The 23,471-nt window shown below is 37.5% G+C and overlaps 1 protein-coding gene across 1 annotated transcript in view; it reads left to right on the top strand.

Moving 5' to 3' along the window:
* LGR5 (leucine rich repeat containing G protein-coupled receptor 5) overlaps positions 1-23,471 on the top strand; it is an 87,643-nt gene that overhangs the window by 37,329 nt on the left and 26,843 nt on the right. The window contains exons 2-4 of the mRNA XM_041411275.1: positions 1,133-1,204; positions 13,481-13,552; positions 15,120-15,191. Of these exons, the coding sequence (XP_041267209.1) occupies positions 1,133-1,204; positions 13,481-13,552; positions 15,120-15,191 (216 nt within the window). The remainder of the gene's footprint in view (positions 1-1,132; positions 1,205-13,480; positions 13,553-15,119; positions 15,192-23,471) is intronic.

Below are 23,471 nucleotides of genomic sequence, written 5' to 3'. Positions count from 1 at the left end.
TACCTTGTAAGCGCCCAACAGCTGGAAGAAATAAAGTTGTCTAAATAGTACCCAAAGTAGCTGGAAACTATAAGCACTGCTACAAATGCATAGATATGTTTAAATAGTGGGGAGTTTTAAATTACTGTATATTGCTTGCATAAAATATGCAGGTCACTCCTAATTCTATTTGAAGAATCTACAGAAATTTTGACACAGTTGTGTAAGTTGTATCTTCCACACAGAATTTTATTATGCAATTTGTTTACATTGGCCCTCAATGAAAAGCAATTATAATGGTACTGTAGGGCATGGGGAAGACAGTGGAAAACAATGAAAAGACAAGTTAAGAATAAAAGGGTATTATATGAAATTTAGTCTAAAACATAACTTGAATGAGCTCTGACAGAGCTGATATTGCTGATAGTTTCCTGTACCAGGAACTACCATGGAACCCCACCAGGAAGTGTGTTACAGAGCAGGATCACATTACACCCTTGTTTTATGGTTCATTTCACTTATTTAATGCAATTTGAGTACCTGTAACAAAAGAGCACTCAAAAAGGGAATGTTTATTATTTGAAAATATGTCATTTCTATAAGTCAAGTTGGGTTTTGGGGACACCTGATGTGCCTGTGTGAGGCAAGGCAGATCAGTATGACCATGCAACAGGCTGTATGGCAAAAGCAAAGCATTTCCATATTCATGAAATTTTAAGGATGATGCAGATACTTTGTATCTGTTTGCTTTTGCCTGTCTACTTTAGTAAACCAAGTGTACTACAGTGCTGCAAAAACAACAAAAATCATAGTAATTTTCCTTTACTACTCCAAGTACATTTTAATACAGTACAGTGGTTTATTAAAATTATGTTGACTAAAAGTGTTATTTAGTGTTCTAGCTGATTTATAGAGCGTGATAAAACATTCCAAAATCTCTGGAAATGAGGAACATGCTACAGCCTGTATTGGTTTGACAAATCTGTGTTCATATGAAAAAGGAATGTTTAATGTACTAAGTAGATAATGATTCATCAATTCTGGCAGAGGAACTAATTTTTATTAATGCAGTACTTAAAAATGTGTGGAATGAACAGCTGGATGCCACAGTTGTGGCATGCCATATTAAGTCTCTGTCTGTTTTCCCCTACAGTGATCTCAGTATGAACAACATTACTAAGCTGCCCTCAAACCCTGTGCACAATCTCCGCTTCCTGGAAGAGCTGTAAGTATCATTGTATCCTTGATGGGCCTAGTCAGCACTAGACACATTCCTGTGTTTGTCTCTCATGCTTACTGTGGGAACCAGATAAAACAGGAAAGCTGTCAACCTGACACTTTTGGCACATGCGGAAACACTTAGTTGAAAAAAAAACAATTGCTGTGATTCTGGAAGTGAACTTATAAAAAAGTTACCATGAGGCTACAACTTCTCTAAGGAGAGACAGAGCCAAACAAATTAAAATTTTTAAACAAGGACTGTTTAAAAGAACTGGATTGCTTTTTGGAAATAGTTAAGCAGCAGGATATTAAAAGTTTGAATACTGGCTCATGTTTATTAAAATCCCAAGTAAAGCTGTAATCAAAACCAAAACCTGCTGCCTTGTTCTGCCAGTGTCAAGGACAATTGAGTCCACATTTCATAGTATGGAGTCTTCTTGTCCTAATCACTTTTAATTACTGTTTCCTTACACTTATAAGAACTTAGCATCCCTGAAGGCTGACCGTGGAGTGCAGTCCTGCAAAAAGCTTAGTTACGCTATCTACTACATTCACCGTGGGGGAAAAGTGCATTGCAAAAACAAGCACAACATCAAAAGAGGAATGTTGGCTTGAAGTGATTGTGACTAACCAAAAGTGAAAAGTATTGTGCATTCATGAGACCTGGATTTGGCAGTGACTCTAGTTATAACGGCCCAGGCTTAAAAGAAAATTTAGGTTTCTGAGGAGTGGTGGAGACTCTATAACTGATGCACCATAGATCTTGTGAAAAAAAGCTGGCACCTGTGTTTACATGAGTACCTCTAAATATTGATTAAAAGCCTTTTATGAAATGTGGCTTTTAAGTTTTTAGAACTGAAAATCTGCTTTTTTTAGCTCACTTAGCTGATAACATGCCATGAAATCCATGTAACATGTGTGCAAATTCATGGTGCTACCCTTTTTGCAAAGATATGGTCTGTTTTAAGCTATGAAATGTGTACAGTCCTCTGCAATTTAGGTGGGTATTGCACTGACAACTTTCAGTGTCCTTGCTAACTCTCAATTGAATTTTGCCACCTGGTCTTTCCAGCCAACATCTACAAAAAAACCCAAAATCCTCCCCCCCAAAAAATAACCATAAAAACAACAACCAACCAGACCAAACCAAACCAAGCCAAAAAAATTGAAACCATTTTGTATGCTAACTTCAGACACTACCCTATTTGCAAGCAGGTTTTCCTTTCTTGTCTTATTTTTTTACTCTCAGCACTTCTATTTGGAAAGCTTTATTTAATTTTATTCTGTCTCTCTTCCTTTACTTACTCCTTTTCTTTGGTTATCAATATCTGTCTTGCCATTAGTGCAACTTTCAAATAATGTAACAAACAGGAACATAACACAGAGGGATGTCACACACCGAGTGTTGCCAATACTAAGTGCATGTGAAGTGAATCATGCCTCAAAGCCCCTGCTTGTGGAGTTCTTCATCACGTTCATGTTTGCATGTCCAATCTCCTGTCAGTTGTAATAACCCTACTAAAACCTGCCAACCCAATTGCTTTCTGGCCATTAAAGGAAATAATTTAAACAAAAGTTTGGGCTTTTCCTGGAAGGAAATTCTAATACATCCAGGTTAGCTTCACTCTTTCATTTTATGATTAGATCACAGAATCACAGTCAGTGGGGTTGGAAAAGACCTTTGAGATCATCAAGTCCCACCTATGACCTAACACCACCTTATAAACTAAACCATGGCACTGAGTGCCACATGCATTATTTTCTTAAACACCTCCAGAGTCAGTGACTCCACCTCCCTGGGCAGCTAAATGGCCCAAATTGTAAGACTGAAGTCACTGCCTTGGAAACTGTTCTGTGATGTATATCATCTTCCTGATCAAGACCTTTGAAGTGTTCTTGCCTTCTCCTTGTGCTGGGCCTACCTTTTTCACTGGAAATATTTAACCTTTATTCTTACAAGCCTGTGCTCCAAATTAAGTCATTCCAGTCTTTCTTTGCTGGTAATACCTGCAAGGTATTTATTTTTTTACTATGTTTTGTTCTACGTATACATAATCAACTCCTCCATTTGTTTCACACCAGCCAATCACTTCTATTTCTCATTAGGCTAGTGCAGTTTTATGAAATCCTTCCAGTTTTTATTAACTTTTAAAATAAGCTTAAAAAACTGAAGCCTTTAAAAACGTGAGATCATTGATGTGAGGCATCTTCTCATTGTGCTGAGGGATTGTTTGATGTTCAGAGGCATGCAAGGCAATTCAGCCTAGTATTACATAGAAAATGTATAGACAATGGAAAGGGAATTTTTGATTTTATTCAGTTTTGAAGTGGGGGAGAGTTGCCATTGTAGTTCTCATGCTCCCCTGTATTAATTTTTGAGCAGTGATTATACATATGAATTTTTTTTTTCCCATCCACATGTTTTTTTTTTCTAGTTTACCTGAGAAATCTGTGTTTTGTTTGTGTGGCTCAGTTAAAAGGCACTCTGGAGAAACATAACTTAGCCCATAATTCAGACATTGTTAAAGTAAGATTTTATAAGATCTTTACTAAAGCAATGTTTCATAAAATTAAAATCCATCTTAGAAATGTCTATCTGATCTTTGAAGTACACAACAGCAAGAGCTTGAAATGGAGCTTTTAGGGTTTTTCTCTTGCTGAAAAAAAGTCTTACTAATGCCTTTATTACTGTTCTGGTTCAAACATCTGATAAAACTCATGATTGAACCACTGAATTTTAGCTTAGTTGTTACATCCTCACTGCCTGGTTTGGCAATACTATTAAGTGATTATCTTGAAAGAACTGAGATTTTGTTAAAGCAGTTAAACTAATTGTTTTGATTCCAAAGCAGTGGCATATAAGACAGGTCTGTTTAGCCCGTTCTGACCTTCCAGGCTGAATCTGATCTGCTTTTACAGCCAAGGTTAGACATCTCTACATGCAGCATTCTTGCAAACCTGATGATCATGACTGGTACTTGTTCTTAACCAAAGACTATGGTCACAGAAGTAAAACATATTGAAAGTGTTTTTTGGGTGCATGTTCCTCTGAAACGTTTGGAAAACATTGAAGTGCTTGAGACTTTCTAACTCTCAAAATAATGAATTCTGAGTGAAATCTTCTATTTGTGAAATCAGATTTAATTTTCTCTTAAAGCATATATGACAGAACTCCCACCAAGAAAGAAGCATGTTTCGGCTGTTTGATTATCAGCAAGTTGCTCTGCATGAACTTGTACAACACTATTAAGTCAAATTCTTCATTATAAATTCAAAATAACTGCAGATATTTATCAGTCTGACCGAATCCAAGACTCACTCTCATGTGCATTATTTCTAGACATATGTCATTATACAGGATGTGTAGAATGCCTGTTCTAATAGAGCAGTGAATTAGAGTGAATGGAAAAAAGATTTTTTTAAAAATCTAAAGGGTGGGACTCTTAACAGTTTTAGAGGCAACTACATCTGAGTGCAGACCTAATATTTTCTGATTAGTTGCACTTCAAAGCAGTGCCTGAAACTATTTTATTTTAGAAATTAATGTCTCAGTGAAATGTGAGGAAGAAAGCCAATAATAATTTAAAACTATTTGAATCAGACCTACCTACAAAATCTCTCCAACTGGATATATATCCACATGTAAATATATATGCATACATATATGCACAGACACCCACACATGCACATATATATAAAGCTTTAATTTTAATTTTAAACTCAGGAACATTCCACGGATAAGCAAAGGTTCAAGTGATACTTAGTAAATTGCTATTTTTCAGCAATTTAAATTGGGTGTTTTAGTAAAAGAGCAACAAAAGGCTGTTGTATTACAATTATTTGACTACAGAGCAGGATGGTCCCAAATAACCTCTTTTCTTCAAAATCAAGCAATGAAGTCACCCCAAATAATTTGCAATCTACATACAAACACAATAATGTTTTCTGACACACATGGTTATTTTAAAATAATCTTGAAAACAAATAAATATATCTACAAAGTTTTTAGCTTGATCTTGGCATTATTATAGTGATTTCTCAGGCAAAAGTGCCTTTAAGAGTACAATATACTCTAATACAGAAGTGCAAAATTGCAGATACAGTACGTAAGAGATGTATTATGTGAATCTTACCATGATTTGTGTTGAAATCCCTCTACACTTCAAAAGTGGTCAAGAAGCCACTGTATATGTGAAAATAAAGTCCTAAATTACCAGGCATGATCCATTATGAGTTAGTTGGTTTTTGTTTTTTCTTTATACTTCTCCCTCCATTTGCTCTTTCTTGCTGCAAAGAGGTTTTCAAAGGTTAATGGGAACTAGGTGTTCTTTTCCCCACTGACTCTGAGTCGTGGGACTGAGATCTCTGGTCATCTACATTTTTTAAAACTGGAAGCATTTGCTCTTGGGGTCCTGTACAGCCTTTCATTTTGTTCTGATGTAGGCATATTAAGACTAGCATTGAAAAGAGATTCTGTACTTTTAACTATAGTGTAAGCTGGTAGAAAACATGAAAGTGCTGCAGCCATAGTCCAAAACCTTTTTCAGAGAGTAGGGGAATCATGGAACTTACTTCAACAATCTTGGAACATTAACATGAAATACTAAAATATTTCCTAAAGGTTAATCTGCATACATTTAAAAACCCCTAAGGCAAAGGTAAAAATGCTGGCAACTGACAGGCAGAACTAAAATAAATATAGAGTATCATCTAGTGGTCTCAAACTATCCACACATTCCAATGTCACTTCAATACCAGTTTTACAGTTCTTGTACAGCAGGGTTTAGCAGAGCTGGTCCTGGTGAAAATTGGTTTGTGTCACCTCCATCAGCTAAAGTTTCAAGAACTGTCACTGCTAAATGACTTGTGATCCCCTAGATAATTTCACAGCCACGCACAATCTAACACCTAAGTTGTGAATTCAGCTTCTTCATATAAATTGCAATTTTGGTTTCTTCATTTAATGTGTGCATCATGCAGATCAGACTGTGTCACTGTGTTCAAGACGTGGTGTTTGTCAGTGAGAAATATCTGTCACCAGCCCAGCAAATGGCCCATGGCACTGTAAATTCTGTTGCTGCAAGACAGTTTTTGTTGATACCTGAGGACTGTGGTTTCCCAGCTTTGCTTTAATATAGAGCTGCATTCAGTGTCCTGACAGAGGGAAGTGCACCAGTTGTCTTGAAATAAGTTGGTAAAAACACTAACAGAAGTTTACCTAGTTAATCAGTTGGAAACAACGACAAGTTTTCTACCCTAGTTTTGGCATGCACAGTTTAGGTTTACTAAAAAAGAACAAACCCAAGCAGAGAAGATGCTTAGTGTATGAGCTAACAACTTGTAACCTTTACATCCCCAAAGCAAGGGCCCTGGTGTTCTGGAGCTCTCGCTGCCTTTGATGCCATCCCTTTGATGACACCAAAGCAAGTAACAAAGAACTCGCCCATATGGATGTGTCAGCCTGACATCCTCCAAACTGCCCTTTTTACCATCTTATCAAGAATAATAAGATGAAGATCAGGAAAAAAAAAAAAAAAAAAAAAGAGGGAGAGAGAAAAACAACAGAGCAAATGCCTTACTAAATCAGAGCTGCTTGCATTGCTTATTGTATAGCTTGTGCATTCTGGAAATGTTAATGCAAATTGCACAGAGCAACCTTGACACTGAAACTGTTCAGCATCTGTGGGATAAAGGGGAATAAGGGGAGATGGTGGGGTAGGAAAAAGATAAAAGGAAACTGAAAACATTCAGATATGCTTGCAAGCAGAAGCAATAAATGTTCTAGGTTGGTACCCAAGAAACCTTGTCAGTGCTGCTGTGTTACTCTTAATGAGTGTTGAAGTTTGGTTTTGGCTTGTAGCTTATAAATGCTTTCTGGTACTTGTAATTTATTATCCAGCAATATTCATTAGGAGCTAGTTTAGAACATCAAAAAGAGTTATTGGAAGTGCTTTTTGTGTTTTGCGATCAATACAGATAGTGACATTACACTTAATTAAACTAGGGTGAAGCGTGCTACATATCTGTAGATCCTGGGGCAGGATTTTAATTTAAGTCTTACACATTCTGTGTGTGCTGCAGTAGCAAGTATGCAGAAATAATTTCCTTTTTTTTTGTTAGTGGAAGTTCATCCTGTTTGTAGACTGCATAATTTCAGTGCAGTGAGAACTTTTGGTACCTACATGGGTCAATTTTTTTCACTTGCTTAGGATGATGGGTAAGGAATTCAGACCACATTACATTTATATCTAATGGGTTCTCAAGCACAGTAGAACCAAATTCTTCCCTTGAAGTTGTTTATTTGAATTTCCAAGGAGGAGTAGATGTAATTCCTCCAGTAATTCATTGCTGTTGCCTCACTGAACCACTCAGGAACGAGCAGCAATCTCCAAACCTGAATCTACACAATTTGTGTTCTTTGCCTATTACACTGAAATGACTAAACAGCTAACACATTTTTCATTGTTTCCGTTTGATCATACTGCATGGTGCTGCAGTACACTTCAGGCAGTTCCTGCTATTAATGATTATTATTTCCTACCTTTTCTGATGATACTGACACTACTGGCATAAAACCAAAACCAGCATCAGAAGTGTAAATGACACTTGGGAGCCCCAGCCTAGGAAATATTATGTATATGATCCACTGTTTATTGCTCCATCTTGCTGTAGCATTTAAATACTGAGAAAGAAATTGTAACAGTTTTAAGATAGTTTGGAGAGTTGTGATTTGGTGACAGCATTCTTCAAACAAGGAAATGCTGCCTCTCTGAGAGTCAGTGTGGGATGTCCTGGCCGGTGCTGGAGTCCCTCCTGACAGTTGTCCTTGCCGTGACTGGAAGGCAGTACTTGGATACCTGTTCAGCTAGGGACAGCTTCAGAAAGGAGCAGATCAGTTGTCTTTAGCACTGATTGGATCACAACCACACCAGATGCAGAAAGGGTCTGTGCCTTTTTTAAGTGGAGAAAGAAACAGTGTGTTTTGAACCATGTTCTTAACTGACAAAAATCTATGATCTGTTCCATCAAAGCCAGTTCAAGATCAAATGCACACTGATTTCATTCCAACTGCTTTAGGTCTGTTGGAGTCATTCCAGTTTACACCTTATGAGAATTTGGCACATGCATTTTAAAAGGCAATTAGGCCCTAAAGCAAGAGCAGACTGTGTTATATTTGAATTTCCAACTAAATTATAAGTAGCAATAAACGCAACACACAGCACAATTATGACTCGCACACTCTTCTCCCCTTATTTAAGAAAAGAGAATATCTTTACATTTTATTCTTTGATCTCTCTGAGCATCAGATTTTTAATAGATCATTTGACTCTGATTTCTTTTTATATTACACTAATTTTATAGTTTTAATTAACATGACAGATTGAAATATAAAAAGATAATTAAAATACAGACTAGCATTTAAATTCCTAGGCTAGCAAAGTAACTCTTAAAAATCATTTTGAAATATGTGTTGATATAATCCGTGAATTATTAACATTATAATAAATCACCCTTTAATTCATACACTTCTATTGCATTGGCCTGAGGATAATCATTAATACATATAAAATCAAATTCTTATCACATAGTTTTAGTTGACTTTGGTTAAGTGCTATATGAATATCCATATTGTCAAAGCTTTTTTGATGTAAGCAGCAGAACGTTTCATATTACCTATTTATCAATGTATATGTAAGCTGAAGAAAATTAGAAATAAAAATATATAAATCATATATTGGCTATATATTTATATAAGTGTAGTGAATATATGTGTATTTGTGTGCTTGTGTGCCTTTAACAAAGTTTGACAGGAAACAAAATTGAGGCAAGATTCAAGATTGGTAAATTCTTCCTTGAACAAAGGCAATTTTTTTACACCAGAACAAGTTGTTCTAGAAAAAGATTTAGAAATTTATGTTTTCATGTTATACTTCCACATTGTTCCTCCCCAAATAGCCATTTCCTCCATTAGAAATTGGATTGTAGGTTTAGGATTGATATTAGTGTTCTTGGTGCCACTCCTCAGAGAGAAGGAAATTACTGGCAAACATGATACTGTGGCAGGATGCAAATGAGAGCCCCATTTCTACTTGTGTCAGCACAAATTTCTCTGCAGACTTCAATGAGACTGATATTTCACCATGGATCTTTATCAGGTATTCAGAACAATTATGGCAGCTGGAGGAGGCAGATCAGGCTTTCAGGAAAGAAGTTTCAAATTACAAAAGAGAGTTTCTTATCTGTACACAAGGTATAAAAGACACGGTCCATGATTACATTAATTTTAATGGAATTTTCTACATAGTAGTGTTTTAGCACCAAATTCAGGAAGGTACCACACACAGCAGAACAATCCCATCTTTTGGGGTTTTCGCTGTCTCAGGCCTTCTGAACTTTCCATTTACATCCACAAAAAGAAAATTCTTCCATGTGATTTCTTTTCAATTATCTGTCTGGAGAGGTTGTTAGCTGGAGCATATAATGGAGTAAATGATGAATATAGTATCTGTTTTCCAAGAAAACATATAAAACTGACTGGATTGTGACTCTGTTGCTATTAACCTAGTCATATATATAGGTATAGGTACAGAAATAGGCATATTGATATAGACCTATCCATTATAACATTGTCTTAACATGTGCAGTCCTTGCTCTCATTCCTTAAATAAAATCAGCAAACCAATTTGTGAACAGAAGTAAAATGCAGAGTCAGAGACATACAGAAACGATTTCAGTTCACAGAATTATTCTTGTAGAAATCTTTCTGTATCTTTGCACAATTGAAGAATGACTTGAGATTGCACTCACAATTCCATTCTGTATAGGATATTGCACTACATGGGAACTGATTAAATATAATGCAACATGAGTGATGCAATGACATATAACCTAATCTGTATTAAAGGGCATGCACTGGCATTAGTCTAGAAACATTGAGTCAGTCTGGTATTCATATCACAGTTTACTGGCAAATACTATGAGTCAAATATATTTATCAGAAATTTGAGTGTAATGAATTTCTACTTAATTGTATCTGTTCTGAAATACAACAGTTTCACTGCATTTTCATTTCGTAATAGTGAAGCTTGACTCCTTTTACATTGTTTATTCCCATTATATGTTGAGTCACACTGAGATCCAGTGTCATCTATTCTCCTGTGTTTCAACACCTTGCAATATTTAATAAGTAACTTGTCCCAGAAAACTCCATTGTGCTAATCCTGTTAGAACGCAGCATGAATATTGATCAGTGTAAACATATGCTTTTTCCCAAGGAAACAGTTACCTCCCTTTCATGTCTTTTCTTTAGTTTTGATACTACTAGATTTGGAAATATGCTCCACAGATGCTTGATCAGCATTTGCTGGAGTAGATCTTTCTTAAGCAGAGATGGAAAGCAGCCACTACCGATATTGTACTGTCAATGTCTTCTGCAGACTGAGAAGTAGCTGGGTTAGATTTCCCACAGGTTCCTTCTACAGTTAGTGGAAATGTGATGTCATTATTAAATGTCACAGTTTTTTATCTGTAGAGAAGACTTTGTACTGTTTCAAGTTCACCTTCATCCCAGTTATAGAGGAGATGCTTGGTACTAGGTAAAGTTTGTCCTGGTGCAGAAAACATCCACACAAAAAGCTGTTAGAGTTGGCAAAGAAAAATTATTGTACTAGAAATGCAAAGATCACTGTTCTCAGTCACAACTCATATTTATTTGCTTCCTTCTGATGAATGAAGGTTTTCTTTTCAGACAATCAAAGGAAAACAAGAACAAAGTTTCTGATAATTTTTGGAGCTTTAGTTCTCTTGTCTGGGAATATTCTTTTGTCTGGATGATCACCATTTCTCAGAACTATGACCCTGCAGGAGAGGTCAGAATATGTCAAAGGGCTCAACAGATGGGGAGCACTCAAAGGAGAACCAGACACTCCTTTTCTTAGATCTGACCATGGGCCATGAACATGAACATGACCTCCAGCACTACAACTGTTCCAACAGTGAGCACTGATTGCCAGTGCAGCTCAGTGGCATTGAAAGATATTTTATAAACTATTACCATTTAAAAATGCGGAGGCCACCTGCTTTTCTCTCGGCTCATTTACTTTGCATCTTTTATGAAGAAACTTGCAGTAGTGTAAGAACTATGCCTAAGCCAAAAGTATCCTGACTCCAAGCATAGCAAGTAACAGGTACTGAGGGAGATATGTGGTGGCTCTTCTATGTAAACTTCTCCAGCCTCCATTAATTTTCAAGATTATTCAAAGCAGTGCAAGTAAAATCTAAATCTGAAACAACATAATTCAAAAAACAGGATCCTCTTTGATTACTTTTTCATTAAGGAGATGTGATATATTTAAGCCTGGATGTACTTAATGGGATATCTCTAATATGAGAGATTTTTTAACTAATGTCAGATATGCTTAAAATAAAAGAACTTTTTAAAATGGATATTCAGAATTGTTCAAACAATAAAAATCAACCATTTGGATATGTAAGTCTAAAAACAGCCCAGTTCATCCCTGCTCTCAGAAATTATTAACTAAGTACTCAGCTATAGAAACAGGTACTGTGGTCCATTTTCATTTGTTCAGGGAAAATTATACTTACCCATTCAGACTAAAATTACTATCCAAAGTGCATCCAAAATTCAGTAAAATACTGTGTAGCTTCCCTGAAGTAATTTAGGTAATGGAAAACAAAATACCTGCAGTGGAGAAGAGTGAACCCTGGTAGACACTTGATACATACTACAAGGCTAAAACAAGGTGTGCACAGGACCCTGTAGTTAGCTCAGGGAAAACTCAACCCCAAAAGAAGACAGCATTTAAGGACCAGTCAATGCTGGATCTTTGGGACTCCAGTCAAAAGTACTTGGCCTTTTCCATGAACAGTATTGACAAATCTGGTGCCTATTTCAGCACTGTAGGTTCCTCTCTGGCAGCTTGGTACCTAAGGAACTTCCTGGAACTAGTCCTGTGTTCTTTCCTAAGGGGCCAGAGGCTGAATGAGATGTCAGCTCTGGTATCACATCAGCTGGGCTCTGCAATCCTGGTGTGCAATATCTAGGCTGATGGGGTGTACAATTCCACTTGGCTTAACTTGTTCTGCAAAGGGGGTTACATCATATCAATTTGTGGGTTTTGTCAGCCTAGAGTATACACTGGGGCCCTACTCTCTCAAAGTAGCTTTACTAGGAAGTTGTCCCTTACCAGTGAGATTTCCAGGTAGGACACAGGTGTCGCAGCAAATTCAGGCTGGATTGTGATGTCAGAAGGCTGAATGCAAGATCATAGAGTGAGTTGGGTTGGAAGGGGCTTTAGAGACCATCTAATTCCAGCCCCTTGCCATGAGCAGAGATACCTTCCACTACACCATGTTGCTCAATACCCATCCAACTTGGCTTTGAGTAATTTCCAGGATCCTCTGGCGTTGGACTGATGGGGAACATGGAAATACCATTACTTCATATCAAATAGATTCTCTCTTTCTTAGACACAAACCTTACAAAATGATGCTGTCTTCTTCTTCTTGTTTGTTTGGGTTTTTTTTTTTGTCAGAGTAACATGCTTTACAGTATTTGATGTACTTACCTAGGTGTGTAAAATACCTTCAGGCAATCTGAGAGCAAGGTGCAGTAGAAATAGGGGGGGAAAAAAGCCCTACAAATTTTAACAAATGCACTTTTTGCCAACCTATTATGCATCTGTTCACAAGGAAGACTATTATTCCACCAGTACAGCAGTTTTACATGTAATTGTTTCAGAATGAACTCACATTGCTATGTGGATATATTTTTATATTTGTGCAAATGAGTGAAATGTTCACAGAAATCATACATGCACAATTCCAGAAGTTCATGCCTGTAAATTCTATGATGCCAATGGTTATCACTATGTCTGTATTTTTGTTGCTGGGTTTGTTCTAAACCCTGAAAAGAATATGAATAATTCAATGTACATTCTGAACAGTAAGCCCAATTTGCAATGAAATGAAATGTTTTTCTCTGCAGTCCAGCTCTCAGTGAATCAACGGTGCAGTTACAGAATTCTCTTTTTTGTTGTTGTCTTTTTGGAGTTTTTTTGTTTTCTTTTCTTTTTGTTTTGTTGGTTTTGGGGGGTTTTTGTTGGGTTTTTTTAAGTGTATTAATGACAAAACTAGGCTCGTAAACTACTGCCTCTGGCATCAGCCACTCAAACATAGCTGTGTTGCACTTTTTAGCAACCAAATTAATTCCACATGAAGAGAAAAGCTATTCACTCTTTTCCTTTTTCAAACTTTGCAGACGTCTTGCAGGAAATGGCTTGACATACATTCCTAAGGGAGCGTTTGCTGGCCTTTTCAGTCTTAAAGTGCTGTAAGTAAACTGTGTGTTGTTTGATATATTTCTGATTTCCTAAATGCTCTAGGGAACTAATTAACCAGTGAAGTTTTGATCAAGTAAATTACATATTTTGATCAGCTCATTTTGAACAATTCAATTGAAGATGCATGTGAACATCATTAAATCTTTGTTTTTTCACATAGAAAGTATCCTAAACAAAAGTTGGAAAACATTAATAGTCTTCTAAAAACAACTTACTCATCAAGTAAATGTCTCTGTACAATATCAAAGGTAAAAATGTATTCAGTTAATAGTTTCTGTAATGATCTCAAAAGTCCTGATTCCAGCTGAAATTTTCATGATCACACAAAATTGAGGGTTCCCTTTTCTTGAGAGACATGGGGGAAAAAGCATTATTGTATACAACACAATGTAATTTAAAACACAGTTGACATTTCATATCTTGTTCTTTGCAATATAATGACTGTTAAATTATTAAAAATACTACCAAATTGTATCATTTGGAGTAATAAGACAGTACACATACTTACTAAAATTACTAGCAGGCTACATCTCGCTGTGTTTACACTAGAGGGGATCTTTGCCTATGTAAAATTCACAGAAACTGTATTATTAGCAAGAGCACCAACCTCCTAGGCAGTGTCAAGCCAGGCCTGGTGCTACTGTACAAATCTCTACTGAAAAAACACTTAGCAGGAAAAGAAGTATGAAAAGATTCCCACTCCATCTACTTCTAAGTTGGCAAGCTGTAGCTCTTATTGGCCCAAGCAGATTTAAGCCTGCCAGAAATTATTTCATTTACAATGTTCCATTGAATATGCCTCTTTTGAAGGCAGCAAGTACTACTTCAGATTGATCCACATAGAATATTTATATATGTAGGAGTTGGCCCAGACAAGGGTGTTAGGTAGTATGAATGAAACAGTATTCAAAAGGAGGAAAATATTCTTTAGGAGTGGAAAGAGATTTTTCAATCTTTGCAAGGTAAATGATGTGATAGTTGAGAAAAATGATTTGTCAAGTCATTGCTAGCAACCTTTGGTTTGAGAACATTTATTTCACTGAAAAAAAAATTAGCAGCTTATTTATAGAGACAAAATTTTATTCCAATTAAATCGTAAATGTCTCACACGGTTAAGAGTTGATTTGCCATTGTTGCATTTTCCTGAGCAAGGATTTCAAGAGTCAGTCCTTCACAGCTTTATCAGAATAGAATCTCTTCAGAAGGAGAACAATATCAGTGCATGAGAATGAAAAGTTCAGAATCACTGGAGGCAATTAGGAAGTTACAAACCCTACTGAAAGCAAATCAGATTTATTATTTTGGCTTCCTTAGCTGCTTTGAAAATCCTGCTCAAAGCTGATGTCTAGCTGTTAACAAAGTAATATGCTACAGATATTTCTTTGCCTTGGAGGAGCAGGCCTTTGACAGGGGCAGGGGAGCGGACAGCTTGTGTAACTTTCTTTGTAATCTTGAAGTAGGACTAGTACAGAGAAGGTGAGCTTGGAAGGAAATTTGCAGTAGAAAGAAATTATCTTTACTGTGTTGATTCTGGCTTTTTTGCTACTCAAAATGCAGGATGCTGCAGAATAACCAGCTACGCCAGGTTCCTACCGAAGCGCTCCAGAACCTGCGCAGCCTGCAGTCCCTGTGAGTATACCTGATCAATCAACGTGCAACCTTGCATGAGCACTAATATGCAATTACCTAACAATTGTCTGTTAATATTGCTTTGTAATGCGCTGAACCAACTTTTAATTCTCTTTGAGCTGCTATTCAAGAGAATTGTACTGTCAATTAAACATCAAAAGCAATTGATTTCATTCCAGTAATTTCATTACACTGGCAGCTTCTTTGCAGACTGGTTCAACATCTGAGATGACACTCGTTGGCCTGCAATGTTTTCTGTCAAAAACATGGCCTCTTGTTAGTATTCTTTACCAGGGAAGAGAAAGAATCCCAAATAACTCCCTTCTTTTTTTTCATTTGGTATATTTTTTTTTTCTTTTTAAGCACTCTAGAAAACACTAATAACTAATGAAACAAAGTGTACTAGAAGATACTTAATTATATTCTGTGCTTCAGGCAGGCCTCTGTATTTATAGTTCTTGACTGTCCATGCTGACTCAGTCCACGAGCTTCAGTTTTAACAGAACAGCTGCCAAAACTGCTAGACCAAGAGTGAAAATTGGCTGCTTTGTGGTATGAATGAAATTATTTTGGTGTGCTTCTGACCTATAAGAATGGTTGTACCAGGTCGTGCTAAAAGCTGACCTAGCCCAGCATCCAGCCTGCAATAACAGGTGCCAAAGGAAAACAAGAAGGTCCAGCAAAGAGTACAATACTGCTTTGGTAAACTGTTCCAGCAGCCAGAGATTTGCACTCAGGGACTCATTGAGTCTGTCGTGGCTTTGATAGCTAAAGGGTTTTCTTCTATGGGTTTGTACAATTGCAGTTTGAGCTGGTGAAACACTAATGATTTTTTGTGACAGCATGTCTGCTGATCAGCCAGCATGGTGAGGTACCTTCTGGTATGTACTTGGAACTTTTCACTGCATTTGATGTTCTCTGCAGCATCAGGAGAAAGTGGAAGCAGCAGTTCAGTACTCACGTACACCAGATTTATATACCTTTCTTTTATCTCCATTAGTCAATTTTTCAGATGTAATCTGTTAGGATTGTCTCTCATGTGGAAGCTTTTCCATTCCTCTGTCATCCTTGTCATATTGCTGAACTCTTTTTCATTTCTCTTGTATTTGATCTGAGTGATGGACAGATAAGCCCTGTACAGAATTTTTAACGTGCTTGGCACCATGGGTTTATAGAGGGTTTTTTGTTTGCTTTCCTACTAATTCAAAACCTTGTTTTGTGTAATTTTTTTAACCTTTACTGAATGCTAAGGTGCTCTTTTCGTTCTTATTGCAACTGCAGGACCTCTTTCTAGCACGTTAGTGCTAGACTCAGGAAGTCATCCTGTAAAGCTGGAATTGCTTTTCCCTCAGTGCCTCTCTTGACACCTATCTGTACTGGACTTCATCTGGCATGCTCAGGTTCGGGCACTTCGGCATCAGGAGTTTCTTCTGCTGCACTTGCAGTTCATTTTTTGAAGCCACAAAGATGTTTTTGCTGTCTCAACAGAGGATGCAGTAAATTGAGTCAGTTTCTGAACTACCCACAAAATTGTATTGTCACCTGATACAAAAAAAATCACAAAATTTTCTAAAGAAGCTACTGATTTTGAATCTGCAGCATGAAATAACTAGATGACTGAAAACAGAAAAGCATTTCTTTGCTGAGAGGAAAATGTCAAATGACTCTTCTCTACGCTTTAGTTGACCACCTGATATTGTCACAGAATTACTCTCAAATAAAATTCTTTTCCTAAAACATTACAAGATCCAAATACAGAATTCAATCTGGAAGGTCAAATAGCTCTCACAAGAAATGTTGCAACAATGTGCACTGATCACCAACATCACAAGTAAAAGTCTGACATTGGCAAGGATAGAATGAGCATCTGTACCAATCTGGTTAGAGTTGTGTTGGTTGAGAAATGTGCTTTTTTTTTTTTTTTTTTTTTTTTTTTTTTTTTGTGTGTGTGTGTAGGTAAAGAAGTTCCACCAGAAGGTTAATATATTTCATATACATTTTTTTCAGCCAAAACCTGAAGATCAGAATTAATGAAATTAGTTTATTTTCAGAAAAATCATGTCATCTATGTCTAACTTTGCACTGCACAGACACACATTATACTGTAATAGCTCCCATGTTCTTATGCCTGTCTTGAACTACATTTGCCTCCTTAATAAACAAAGCATTTGTTAAGGTTTCTAAAGGTGAAACAGCCCTAAGAATTAATTATCTTATAATTGTTATTTGGTCAGTGCTTTTTTGCTTTATTGACCAGACACAGACAGAAATATCTCAGCCATGTACTTTTGAGGTTACAGTTCTTTCCTTTGATCTTTGAAAAAGTCATGAGAAAATGCTGGTCTAGTGACTATATTAGGTTTTGTTTCTGCTAAACAAACAAAAAAATCTTGCTGAGATCACATCACTCTATACACATTCTGGACCAAAACATGATAAGCCAAGCCAACAAGAGTTCCTTTGTTACTCTGAAAGAGATTGTTGAATTTTCAGTACAGTTGCTAAACAAAATGACAGTCTCACTCAGACTTTGTTGCAAATATTTTTTTCCTTGGGTGAAGAAGTTGAAGAAGTAAACTGGAATTTGTGCAGTCTATTTAAAGGAGTGAATTAAAACAGAGGGAGAATAGGAATGGTCAGAAGTAGAAAACCTTAGACAGCTGCCTAGCAGACCAAGATGGAATGATACGGGTTTGTACAGAAAAACTACTATCACCTGAAAAACGATCACTGGCAAAAGAGACCTCTTTGAGCAAAAGAAAACTATTATTCTTTTGTTTGCTTAAAAGGGGTTGTGCCTGCCAGATAAAGGTGTGCACAGATTCAATTTCTTGTTTCATATAGTCTAGGAATTTTCTGTTCACAAGGTTGTTTTGCACTGGTTTCTGATTACAATAGGAGTTATTTCTTGAAGCCTTTGAAATAGCGGGAGTCTTTTCAAGAGTGTAATTAAGAGGTTAAAAGCCTTCTCAAAAGCAGTTTCTATAAGATAACAGCTTCTTCTATTTATTATGTTTAGGTCTGCAGGTGGCATGATTTCTCAAAGCCTCATTAACCCTTTGCTTTAGTTAGCATATATGTGGGGGGGAAAAAAAGCTGGTGATGGGACTCAAATCTCTTCCTTTTGTCGTTTTTTCTCAAGAAAGGCAGCCATGCAAAGGGGCAAACTATAGCAACTGCCTTGATACCTTAATAAATGTGAAGAGGATTATGCTGAAATCCTTTTTATAGAATTGTCTGTGCTTAATTGTGCGTGTGTGCACAATACGTACATATGCACACACTAATATTTCACATTTACTCATAATGCAAATTCGTCACAAATCCAGGGTATTTCTGGATTATATCCTCTCCCTGTTATCCAGTTCCAGGCTAAAAAATGACAGTATAGGTGTCAATATTGATAGAACCATTGATTGATGCTAAATGGCCTGTGGTACAGAGAATAAGAGCTGATGTGTTGCAGGAACAAGCAACAATTTCTTCCACTTTATTGTCCAAGTGGTACTATTGCCAGTATGTAGAATGATATTAAAATATTCTCCAATTTTGTAAAAGTCTTTGTAGTTCAGTAGTCAAAACCAGCGATGTGCTGCTTTGATTAATAAATGAGTTCAGCTTGCAGAGCTTAGGCAATATTTGCATAGGACTCTAGTTCCCTGGATGGCAGGAGGATCAAGGAAGTAACGAGTATGTGCTGATTTTGAGATGTGGTTTTGAGCAGAAGGGTATCTGTGTTACTGTATGGGCCATAATTTTCCTCTGAAATCTAGTGTGAACACAAATTATCCAGGTTGCTGGTGCTAACAATTGAAATGGCATTTATTTCTGTCAAGCACAACAGAGTGTGCAGATACCTTGATTGAAAGGGAGGAGCACACAACCACTGATGTGCCACAACTTAGTATTGGGCAGCAGGGTTCGAAGAGTCACTTGAATGCTCTCATCCCTATTAGTCACCTTGAGCAAATGTAGTTCTTTAGAACAGACTATAAGCAGGAAATCTCTGGATTTTGTGTTTCGCACATTATCAATATCTCCAGTCTGTGTTTAAATCAAGAAAACTTTTAGTGATTTTTAATATATATGTACAGTTCAAAAACTTCTCACATATGTATATTGATATGTTTTTCATGTGCCATTTTTAATTAGCGTCATATTTTCTGTCAAACTTCCTTCATTTAATGCAGGTGTTTGTTTAAATAGGTATCTTTGTTTCTCTAGTACAATCATGTTATTTTTAATTACACGCTTTATATAACAGAATTGACATATAATTTCAGTATTTTTGAACAAGCAGGGCTTGGTCAAAAACTGGCAATAACATACCAATAATTTTTTTTACTTTTTTCCCAAACATGTTAATATATTTTTGATATTATCAGCCACTGAAAAGCTGCAGATCTCCATTTTCAAATGTTGCTAAATAAAGGAGAAAAGGGTAATTGGCACTGCAGATGGAAAAGCTTCTACTATTCTTTTATTTGGATTATTGTAACACAACCCTTTGCAGGGAATACTATAGATGAAACTTCCATCCCATTTATTTTCTTGTTTAGACATCATTGTTAATGATGTCTAAACAGCTCTTACTGCTGCATTGTCAGACACACAAACAGTCAAAATTAAGAACAGGTTGGGTGCTGTCTCACTGCCCATGCCATACCAGTCATGAAGAACATTTCAAAGCAAGCATTATTTACTCTATCACTTGCTCTCATTCCTGTGACATTTAAAGGACCTTTGCTTTGATAGTGGAAAATAAGGCAGAATACAATATAGCCCACAAAGCACTTTAAACAGTTGATGGATGGAAAAAATAAACCATCTTTTCTCCCTTAACAACCTGCAAAGCTGCAATTTAGTGAAGCAAATTAATTGGACTTCACAAGCAACAGCAAAGTAGTGTCAATGAATTTTTTTAGAATTTTCCAACATAATTTGTAGACTTCTTAAACTTTATTTGTAAGGTATTTCAGTATTTGTAGACCACCTGATGGTGACACCAGATTTTACACAAAATATTATCTAGAATTAATCTCAGATGTTCTCAATAGTTGCCTGTCTGGAACAGGTCAGCAAATGGATTTTTCATCATGCCCCTACTCCCCCAGATATGTCACATTTCAAGAGAAGTTTCCATGCTTAGCCCAAAAAAGTGCTGGCAGACTTTGAGGGCGCATAGTTCTGAAACTCTTCCTGTTCCGGCTTAAAATTAAAAAGCTTTGCTTTTTTTCCTCAGAAGTTGTAAATTTGAACAATTATTTTCTAGTTTGATTCTTCTGTTAATAATCCTGATTTTTAGTTGAAAGACCAAACAACTTTGATGAAGTTACATTCTCTCCAGAGAACAGTTTTCATGAAAAGACAGGAGCCTTAGTTGTGGTTTTCCATGTCACACCCCATGATAATGAAAGCTACAGAAGGTATTATCCTTCTTAAGAAAGCTGGCACCTCAACAGGTACCCACAAACTCCCAGAGGAGGAATTTCCCACATTCATCATTTGAAATTGAGGTTGTTTGTACCCATGCAGATGTCTACACATACACAAAGATGTCTCAAAACTTGCTGTTGCAGTCTCCTTGCTTTATTGCACACCTTCACCACCCGGGCTGCTGCAGCCCCAGCAACAGCAGAGTGACTGAAACACCAAGCAGCAGTACAGGATGAGACCACCCCTCTCAGTCACAGACATTTTTCTGGATTGATAACCAAGGAGAGGAAGGTAGAGGTGCAAGTTTACCTAAAATGCATTTGCTACTGGGGTTTTTTTTTAATGTGCAGCCTCTAACTCAACCAATCAGTTGCTCTCAAAGTGAGGTTCAAAGAGACTGTATTAGACCAGCAATTCCAGGCCAGCTGGTGATGTTTTCTTTCATCCAATACAAGGTACCAGGCATCCAACTCTTTCCTGTCTTATGAGTAATCTCAGAAGAGTGGGGATTTGTCACATCTCTAAAACATACAGATTTCTCAACCTCAGAACTGCTAGCCTGAGATCATCCTGTATGGCTGAGGCCTGCCGGGGTATGTGGGAGGCAGGAAGCTGCTGTTGGAGTGTTTGGCAGCACAGGGGCTTACAGCAGATTTCCAGTCAGGTCCTGGGTCCATGCAGTGGCCCACTGGTAATCCCAAGCAGCCAAGCAGGGCACGCCATGCTTCAGAGCACTCCCAGGCTCTGGCCATGGCCACCTACCCAAGACAGGGTCCTTGGCACATTTTGACCCATGCTAAATAACATTCCCCTGAACTGGGGAATGTGTTCCTGGGGTTCATCTGCTAGATCACGTGCCCCTGGGACTGTCCCCAGCAGGTGACACCTTACTTGGGAGGCTAGGAGAGGTCACTCAAAGCCATTTGGCTGCATCAGACCCATCAAACATGTCTATTTGTGGGGTCATGATCTGAGTCTGCAGCCGGTTCCTGGGATAACCTGGATAAGCTGCTGGCCCCCACTTTTTCACAGCTGTGGAGATTGAAAGCACCCAGTATCAGAGCCAACCTTTGTATAAACATAGCAATGCAGTTGGCCTCTTGTCTGTATGCAGTGTGATAGCATCCATCATCTTGAATGCAGGTTTACCAACACCCCTGAGCAGCACATCTGAATGTGAAGGAAACACTTCAGACTGAGAAACTCCCAGGGCTGCAGAAACCTCCTCATGCAAAACTGAGCAGTGGGACAGAAACAAATGATCCTGAACTGTGATTGTGATTTGTCTTTTGTGGTCTTCTTGTTGCCATGCAGGGTTCTTTGTATCAGTCCTGGAAAACTGAGTTGTGAGAACTGCTGGACTGCTTTTTACAATAGTCCTAGCATTTTCCCCTGTGGACTGAAGGGGATATCCTGCTTAAAAGACCAGGTTTGAAAAACATGGCTTACAACAGCCCGCTCTATTTTTATTACATCCACTTTTCAAGGCTAGTTTAGATGTCACTTGCCATTACCTGAATGGTACTTTAGTCAATCCTGTGAACAAACCCCCGAGAGAGCCTGTGTGCTGACACGCTAACAAAGATGGTGGGCTGCAGGTGGCCCTCTCCTGGCCTTTATGCCCTCCCCAGACAGGCTCTGTCCACAGCCCCTGTCCACCTTTGCTCCATTCTTCATGGAGAAACTTGACTGAGGCTCCCTGCATAACAGAGCTGAGTCAGGAGAAGAGGAAGGTGATGGGAGAGGGAGAAGCACCACCTTCTTTAATTCACCATGCCCAAAATCAGTCCTCCTGCGCTCCCACTTCTCTGCCTCCCCTACCTGTTAGGTACAGGTCTTTCCTTTGCTCTTACCTCTCCTGCTTTAAGCTTAAACATCAAGAGAAACATTTTATCCTTGACTTCTTTTTGTCTTCCCTCTTCTCCAGACCTTTCATTGTGTTTTGGCCCTCATCTATTCAAAATGAGGCGATCCATGTAATTGCTGTTCATTTCAGAGGGAAAATGGCTTGGGAGAAATCTCCTTCCTGATCTTCCATCTAGCATTTGATTTAAACCTGAACAAATTAGCAAGGCACTCCAACAAGATATTAAGGAATTTCTTGGTTGTGAGATATACCCAGGTTGGAGCTGGTTTTGAGAGAAGATACAGAAAATGGGAAAAAAATATATATATATATATATATATATATATATATATATATATATATATATATTCCCTTAGAAACCTACCACTGGCACAAAACTTAGCATCCATTCATATTAAATTGAATTAAAAAAGGCAAATCAAATCTTTTTCAAACAGCTGCCTTTGTCTGTACCAGTAAATGAGGTTTTCATTCTACATGGACAATATCTTTTCATAATGTGTGCACATGGTCACAGAATTCACAGTGTGTCACAGGAAACACTAGTGGGTTACAGTCCACAGAGCTCAAGCATTTGCTTTGAAAGGTCTAGACATTTTAAGTGAGCTCACGGTGAATTTCATAGTGGCTGCTTTATTTACATGCTGCATATCAGAAGAGATCAAGTATTTCTGTTTCCCTAAATTAGCTCTCTCTGGAATATAATAGCAGCTTTCAAACTCACCACATGTTATCTACATATATTTTTCAGTTATAAATAGGGTCATGTTTGTGAGTTAATGGGTTTAGTTCTGAAAGTGCCAAAACTTTGATCAACACATGTAAAACAATTGGCTGAAAAGGGTGATTTTGATCAGTCCTTTATACATCAGTGTGCATTACCTACAGTATGACAGGAAACATAACCACTACTGAAACCTTTTAATATCTGCAAGAGGGAAAACGGTGCTTGGAAATTTAAAAAAGATTAGATAACG

This window comes from Onychostruthus taczanowskii, unplaced genomic scaffold, assembly GCF_017590055.1.
Source record: "Onychostruthus taczanowskii isolate IOZ18803 unplaced genomic scaffold, ASM1759005v1 scaffold35, whole genome shotgun sequence".
Classification (NCBI taxonomy): domain Eukaryota; kingdom Metazoa; phylum Chordata; class Aves; order Passeriformes; family Passeridae; genus Onychostruthus; species Onychostruthus taczanowskii.
The sequence above is the reverse complement of the archived record's forward strand: the minus strand, read 5'-3'. Positions and strand labels throughout refer to the sequence as shown.